This window comes from Colobus angolensis, unplaced genomic scaffold (assembly GCF_000951035.1).
Source record: "Colobus angolensis palliatus isolate OR3802 unplaced genomic scaffold, Cang.pa_1.0 Scaffold436, whole genome shotgun sequence".
Classification (NCBI taxonomy): Eukaryota; Metazoa; Chordata; class Mammalia; order Primates; family Cercopithecidae; genus Colobus; species Colobus angolensis.
The window spans coordinates 3115739-3124453 of NW_012117777.1; the positions used below are offsets into that span (position 1 = coordinate 3115739).

The 8715-nt window shown below is 36.5% G+C and overlaps 1 protein-coding gene across 4 annotated transcripts in view; it reads left to right on the forward strand.

Annotated features, from left to right (window-relative positions):
- Positions 1–8715, forward strand: part of IFT74 (intraflagellar transport 74) — a 129650-nt gene that overhangs the window by 86083 nt on the left and 34852 nt on the right. For all 4 annotated transcript variants that reach the window (XM_011957111.1, XM_011957112.1, XM_011957110.1 and 1 more), the window contains exon 13: positions 5354–5433. In XM_011957111.1, coding sequence (XP_011812501.1) covers positions 5354–5433 — 80 coding nt within the window. The remainder of the gene's footprint in view (positions 1–5353; positions 5434–8715) is intronic.

Sequence of the window (8715 nt, forward strand, 5' to 3'; positions counted from 1 at the left end):
TTCATTCCTGGTTTTGGTATTAGGGTGATACTGGCTTCATAGAATGATTTAGGGAAGATTCCCTCTTTCTCTATCTTTTGGAATAGTTTCAGTAAGATCAGCAGCAGAGGCTGCCATATCCCCCTTGGAACATAACTTCCTTGGTCTGAAACCACCCTCTCCATCACCCACATTGGCCACAGCCAGCCAGCCCCATCCAAGGAGAGTCTGAGCTGAGACATGCCTAACCCTGCCCTCACCTGATGGTCTTTCTCTACCCGGCTTGTAGCCAAAGACAAAAGACATAAACCTGCGGTAAGTCTATGGCCGCACCAATCACCTGAGAAACCCAAATATTTGTTTAGGTGACTTTAGGGCAAGCTTGTGTCCCCCCATACTACTGCAGCTGATGCCCTCTTGAAAGTGCCACCTCCTAGCTAGAGGCCAACCAATACAAACCATTACAGCAATTCATAACAGAACAATCCTCCTCCAAGGGAAGGAGAAAACAACAGCTAATTCCACTGTCTATAACATCCACACTAACCAGAGGCCCTGAGTCTATTCACATGACAGTTTTACTGCCAGCATAACCAGCATTCAAGAAAACCAGTGCACTAAACAAAACTACAACCAAGGACTCTCACAGAATCCACTTCACTCTTCAGCTACCTCCACCAGAGCAGGTGCTGGTATCCATGGTTGAGACCCTAAAGACAGATCACTTCACAGGACTCCTTGCAGATCCTTCCCAGTACAAGCCCAGAGCCCGGTAGCTCTGGTGGGTGGCTAGACCCAGAACAGCATTAATAATCACCGCATCTGGCTCTCAGGAAGCCCCATCTCTAGGGGAAGGGAGAGAGAGAGCACCACATCAAGGGATCACTGCATGGGACAAACGAATCTGAACAGCAACCCTTGAGTCCCAGATCTTTCTTCTGTCATAGTCTACCCAAATGAGAAGGAACCAGTAAAACAATTCTGGTAATATGACAAAGCAAGGTTCTGTAACATCTCCAGAAGATCACACTAGCACCAGCAATGGATCCAAACCAAGAAGAAATCTGTGAATTGACAGATAAAGAATTCAGAAGATCAGTTAATAAGTTACTCAAGGAGCCAGCAGAGAAAGGTGAAAACCAACTTAAAGAAATTTAAAATATAGGATATGCATGAAAAAAATCTCCAGAGAAATATGTAGCATAAATAAAAAAAAATCACAACTGCTGGACATGAGAGACACACTTAGAGAAATGCAAAATACAATGGAAAGTTTCAACAATAGAATCAAACAAGTAGAAGAAAGAACTTCAGAGCTCTAAGACAAGGCTTTCAAAATAACGCAATCCATCAAAGACAAAAAAAGTATTAAAAAAAAAGCACAAAGCCTCCAAAAAGTTTGAGATTCTGTTAAATGGCCAAACCTAAGAATAATTGGTGTTCCTGAGGAAGAAGACAAATCTGTAAGTCTGGAAAATGTATTTGAGGGAATAATCAAGGAAAACTTCCCTGGCCTTGCTAGAGATGTAGATATCCAAATACAAGAATGTTGCAGCTGAGCGTGGTGGCTCACACCTGTAATCCCAGTGCTTTGGGAGGCCGAGGCAAGCAGAACATGAGGTCAGGAGTTCAAGACCAGGCTGGCCAATAAGGTAAAACCCTGTCTCTACTAAAATTACAAAAATTTGCTGGGCATGGTGGCATGCACCTGTAGTCCCAGCTACTTGGGAGGCTAAGGCAGAAAAATCACTTGAACCTGGGAGGCAGAGGTTGCAATGAGCTAAGATTGCGCCACTGCATTCCATCCTGGGCGACAGAGCAAGACTCCATCTCCAAAAAAAAAAAAAGGAAAGAAAGAATTTCAAAGAATACACCTGGGAAATGCATCACAAAAAGATTATCACCTAGGCATAGTCATAAGGTTATCTGAAGTCAAGACAAAAGAAAGAATCTTAAGAGCTAGGAGGCAAAAGCATCATGTAACCTATAAATGAAAACCTATCAGATCAATGGCAGGTTTCTTAGCAGAAACCCTACAAGCTAGACAGAATTGGGGTCTACCTTTAGACTCCTTAAACAAAATAATTATCAGCCAAGAATTTTGTATCCACTGAAACTAAGCTTCATAAATGAAGCAAAGATAAAGTCATTTTCAGACAAATGCTGAGAGAATTCACCACTACCAAGGCAGCACTACAAGAACAGTTAAAGGAAATTCTAAATCTTGAAACAAAACCTCAAAATACACCAAAGTAGAAACTCCTTAAATCATAAATCTCACAAGGCCTATAAAACAACACAATGGAAATGAAAAACCAAGGTATTCAGGCAATAACTATCACAATGAATAGAATAGTACCACATATTCCAGTACTAACGTTGAATGTAAATAGCCCAAATGCTCCACTTAAAAGATACAGAATAGTGGAATGGATAAGAATTCACCAACCAAGTATCTCCCATCTTCAGGAGACTCACCTAATACATAAAGTCTCATGTAAACTTAAGGTAAAAGGGTGGAAAAAGATATTCCATGCAAATGGTCACCAAAAGCAAGTAGGAGTAGCTATTCTTATATTAGACAAAACAGACTTTAACAACAATTGAAAAAGACACAGAGGGGCAGTATGTAATGATAAAAGGACTAATCGAACAGGGAAAGTCACGATACTGAATCTATATGCACCTCACACTAGAGCTCCTAAATGTAAAAATAATTACCACTAGACCTAACAAATGAGATAGATGGCAATACAATAATAGTGGAGGACTTCAATACTCCATTGACAGCACTAGACAGGTCATCAAGACAGAAAGTCAGCAAAGAAACAATGGATTTAAACTATACCCTAAAACAAATGGACTCAGCAGATATTTATAGAACCTTCTACCCAACAACTGCAGAATATACATTCTGTTCATCAGCACATGGGACATTCTCCAAGACAGACCATACGATAGGCCACACAAAATAAGTCTCAAAATTTAAGAAAGTCAAAATTATATCAAGTATTCTCAGACCACAGTGGAATAAAATTGGAAATCAACTCCAGAAGGAACCGTAAAAACCATGCAGATACACGGAAATTAAATAATTTGCTCCTGAATGACTTTTTAGGTCAGCAATGAAATCAAGACAGAAATTTAAAAATTCTTTGAACTGAACGATAGTAGTGACATAACCTAGCGAAACCTCTGGGATACAGCAAAAGCAGTGCTAGGAGGAACATTCAGAGCATTAAGTGCCTACATCAAAAAGTCTGAAAGAACACAAATAGACAATCTAATGTCATACCTCAAGGAACTAGAGAAACAAGCACAAACCAAACCCAAACCCACCAAAAGAAAAGAAATAACAAACATCAGAGCAGAACTAAATTAAATTGAAACAAAAAATATGAAAGATAAATGAAGTAAAAAGCTGGTTCTTTGAAAAGATAAACAAAATTAATAGACCAATAGCAAGATTAATCAAGAAAAGAAGAGAAAAGATCCAAATAAGCTCAATTAGAAACAAAATAGGAGATACTACAACCAATACCACAGAAATACAAAAGACCATTCAAACTTATAATGAGCATCTTTACATGCACAAACTAGAAAACTTAGAGGAGATGGGTAGATTCCTGGAGAAATATACAATCCTCCTGGATTAAAGTAGGAAGAAATAGAAACTCTGAACAGACCATTAACAAGCAGTGAGATTGAAATGGTAAAAAAAAAAAAAAAAAAAAAAAAAAATTACCAATGTAAAGTCCAGGACCAGATGGAGCCACAGCTGAGTTCTATCAGACTTTCAAAGAATTGGTACTATTTTACATTTCTATGTAATGTAATATGAGCAGTATGTGAGGGTTCCAGTTTTTTTCACATGCTCACTTGTTATTATCTCTTTTTCTATTATAGCCATCCCTAATGGATGTGAAGTGGTGTCTCACTGTGGTTTTGATTTGTATTTGTTTGATGGCTAATGATGTTGAGGTTCCTTTCATATGCTTATTGGCCATATTCTTTCGGGAAATGTTTAGTTCTTTTGCTCATTTTTTAAACTAGATTGTTTCATTACTGAGTTGTAACATTTCTTTCTTTATATATGCTAGATAGAGGTCTCATCAGATACATGATTTGTAAACATTTTCCCTTGTTCTATGAATTATCTTTTCATTTTCTTGGTGTCCTTGGAAGCATAAAAGTTTCCAATTTTGATTATGTCCAGTTTTTCTATTTTTCTTTTGTTGCTCTTGCTTTTAGTGTCATATCTAAGAAACCAATGCCAAATCCAAGGTCATGAAGACTATGTCTATGTTTTCTTCTAAGAGTTTGGTAATTTAGTTCTTACATTTAGATCTTTGATCAATTTCAAGTTAATTCTGTGTATGATGTGAGGTAGGAGTCCAATTTTCTTCCTTAGCTTCTACATATGCATTTTGCCAGCACCATTTATTGAAAATACTCTTCTTTCCTCATTTAATTACCTTAGCACCCTTGCCAAAAATCAGTTAGCTGTAGATATATGGTCTTATTTCTGGACTCACAATTTTAGTTCATTGATATATATGTCTATCCCTATGCCTATACCACATTGGTTTTGTTATGGTAGCTTTATAGTAAGTATAACTGCTTTATGTTAAAACAACCCATATAATCTTCTGCCAGTGTTAGGTTTTCCCTTATTTTCTCATTTTTGAGACTAATTTTCCAACTTAATTTGGCTTGTAGAAACCTACAAAAAGAGTATTGTTAAATATTTTTCATTTTCTTAATACTGCAAATCAAACTCAAAGGAGAGTTGGGAAGGGGTGTGTGTTTAAGTCAGGCAACCTGGTGTTCTCAGAATTTACTTGGGCTCCAAATATGAATCATTAAAAAAGATCTAGGCTGGGTGCAGTGTCTCACGCCTGTAATCCCAGCACTTTGGGAGGCTGAGGCAGGTGGATCACAAGGTCAAGAGATCGAGACCATCATGGCCAACATGGTGAAACCCCATCTCTACTAAAAATACAAAAATTAGCTGGGCATGGAGGCGCGTGCCTGTAGGCCCAGCTATTTGGGAGGCTGAGGCAGGAGAATCGCTTGATCCCAGGAGGCAGAGGTTGCAGTGAGCCGAGATCACACCACTGCACTCCAGCCTGGTGGCAGAGCGTCTAAATTTATAGTATTGTCCTCATAATAGGATATGCTATTTTTCTATATTTATGCAACTTGGAAAAGATATCCTAATATCATAATCAATTATAGTATTGTCCTTAGAATAAGACATACTATTTTTAGATATTGTTTATGCAACTTGGAAAAGATATCTAACCTCCCCATCAAGTGTTTTTATTGAATGTCTACATTTCCTTCATAAATTCATTAAAAATATTTTCAACAGGTTAACAGATATAAAAGAAAAGATAAATCAGTTTAATGAAGAAATTAGACAACTTGATATGGATTTAGAGGAACACCAAGGTAATGCTTCTGGTATTTTTATAATGTAGATTAACAGATGTTTAGCAGTATTGATATAGTAGTATCGGTGTCTCAGAGACTGTTTAACTACCTGGGATTTATTATTTAATTCTCTATGATATTGCTAACTTTAACTACTAAAATGCATACTATATGAGTAATATTAAAGCAGTGATTTAAACTGACCACTTACAAGTTAAAATGATTGCATAAAATTTATTTATCTTTGCCAAGCAGTTTTGTTTTTACAAAAACAGAAGTGAAATGTTTAAAGTTGTTATACTTCCTCCTAAGTTATACTTCCTTCCTAGTAATAGTCAATAGTTTACTGTAAACAAAATAGTCGGCTGGGTGCGGTGGCTCACGCCTATGATCCCAGCTCTTTGGGAGGCTGAGGTGGGCGGATTATCTGAGGCCGGGAGTTCGAGACCAGCCACCGCTAAAAATACAAAATTTAGCTGGGTGTGGTGGTGCAGGCCTGTAATCCCAGCTACTCAGGAAGGCTGAGGCAGGAAAATTGCTTGAACCTGGGAGGCGGAGGTTGTGGTGAGTCAAGATCACACCACTGTACTCCAGCCTGGACAACAAGAGTGAAACTTGGTCTCAATAAATAAATAATTAATTAATAATAATATAGTCAACTATTAATGGCAGTAACTGGTAGCATTAGAGGGGATGAAAATCAAATCACAAATACCACACAAATAATCCAGACAGAATTAATTAATTAATAATAATATAGTCAACTATTAATGGCGGTAACTGGTACCATTAGAGGGGATGAAAATCAAATCACAAATACCATACAAATAATCCAGACAGAATTAATTCCCCACCCAGGCCTAGTAATGAAGTAGCAAGGAAGTAGCAAGTAGTAAAGAAGTAGCAACTTTATCCTCCCCAACTTTCCCCAGGAGTGGAATTTGAAGCCAATGTGGAGACCAGAACACCTGAGGGAGCTTGGGGTTTGACTGTACAGAAATACTGTGGTGGGGGTTTGGGTGTGGGAGCTACATTTTTATATATGGTTAAAGGAGGAGGTTGAGCATCAGTTTCCTACCAAGCTTCTCCCTAATAAGAAAGATAAAAGTAGATTCCCCATAGCATTTTAATCATAGTTTAAATGAAAACCAGTTAATATGCTCTTGGATTATCAAGAATTAACTGTATATTCTTATGAGTTAGGTATGGTATAAACAGTGTGCACATGTACATGTATTCTTGTTATGGCTAAGGAAACATTCATAGCAGTGCAGTGGCTCAATCACAGCTCACTGCAACCTCAGACTTTTGGGTTCAAGTGATCCTTCTGTCTCAGCCTCCTAAGTAGCTGGGAATACATAACGTCTGCCACTACATCCAGCTAAGTTTTAAATTTTTAGTAGCTATGTTGCCCAGGCTGGTCTCAAACTCCTGAGCTCAAGCGATCCTCACACCTCAGCCTCCCAAGGTGCTGGGATTACAGGCGTGAGCCAGCACATCTGGCTGTCTATTCCTAAATTAATTTTAACTTCAATTTTTACGTTTTTTATACTTTTTCTTGATTTATGAATAGCATTAGCCACTACTGATTAATTACTTACCTGGCTAAGCACTTTTTAGTCTTGCAAGAATTTTTTAAAGCCTCGTTAACCTATTTTTTACATAATGAGGCTCAGAGAAGTTACATAATTTAGTCAAATTCCTCCAGCTAGTAAAGAGTTAATTCTATTTTTAAACCAAGATCTCTCTGACCCCAAGGCTTTAGTTCTATTGCCTAAGCTTCAACTTGACTTTCTGATATGAAGTACCATATTTGCAAAGTTAAAATATTCTTATAAAATACTTACACAGTTGAATTTACACATGGCTACTACTAGCTTTAAATAAGGTGTCTAAAGGCAGACAGACTTGAAAATAAGTCCCACTATTAGGTAAATAAACTTGCCCAAGCTTCAGTTTTTTCATCTGCAAAATTAATATAATGATCCTATGTTACTGAGATTTATGATTGCTAAATGGCATACCAGGTGAGGTAGGCTAACAATACATTGTTAAGACTAGAGTCATGTCATTTTCTTTTTTAAAACATTTATTTATTTTCATTGACAAATAAAAATCATATATATTTATTGTGTATAGTATGTCTTGAAATATGTATGCATTGTGGAATGCCTAAATTGGGCTAATTACCGTATGCATTACTTCACATACTTATTTTTGGTGGTGAGAACGTTCAAAATTCACTCTCTTAACAATCTTGAAGAATATACTGTTATTGTTAACCATAATCACTATGTTGTACCATAGATCTCTTACCTAAGAGATATATTCCTCCTACCTAAACACAATTTTGCATTTTTAATCATGTTATTTTCTTTATTAAATCATTTCATTGCTTTTGATTTATGTAGGTCTAGTTTCTAGGTTTTCTATATTAATATATTCAAAACCATTCTGAGAAATCTGATAATGTTCTTGATTTTAGATGCTTATAGGACACATTCTAAAGAATTTTCCTTTTCCTAAGTCTAAATTTCTAACATTTAATTTCTTTCCACTAAAATAATGCATTTTGGGGGTAACAATTTATTATTAATTGTTAGTTTTAAGATAAATAGAAGGCTTTTAATTTTTACTTCTATTTTCCTTTTTATTTTCTAACCTTTGTTCTTTTTTATTAATGTGGAAAAATAATCTATAATGCAGTGTAACAGTGGCATTTATAATGTATATGAATCTATGTAATATGTAATTATATGCATTTATATTATGTACATATATGTTTATTTATGCATTTGTTTTTTGTTCTGCTACACTGTGGTCATCCTAGATTATTGATACATTAGCACAGGAGGTTTTTGTTAGAAGATTACTTGTTATAAGATTACTTGTCAGTTCAAGATCTCGTTATTTCTTGCCTGAACAAGTTAGCAATAGCCTCCCTAACTGGTCTCCTCACTTCCAGTCTTGCCTCCTCTCAGATTCTTCCCCAACAAATGCTGTCAGAGTGACGTATATAAAATGTTATTCTGTGTCATTGTGCTGCTTAACACTGGTTCCCCATGATATACAGCGTAAAATATAAGAATTCTTGCATGTCATTCTAGTCCGTCTGTGATCTGGCCTGTGCATCATCAACCTCCTCTCCCACCCCTCATCTCTATCCTTAAATTCTAATAATAATCTGCTTATAGTACCCTATGTCTCATACCTTTGCCATATAGCAAACTGTTTCATGCCCCAGTGTTTTGCTCTTACTATTTGTTCCTTTTTTTTTTTTTTTTTTTGAGACAGGGTCTC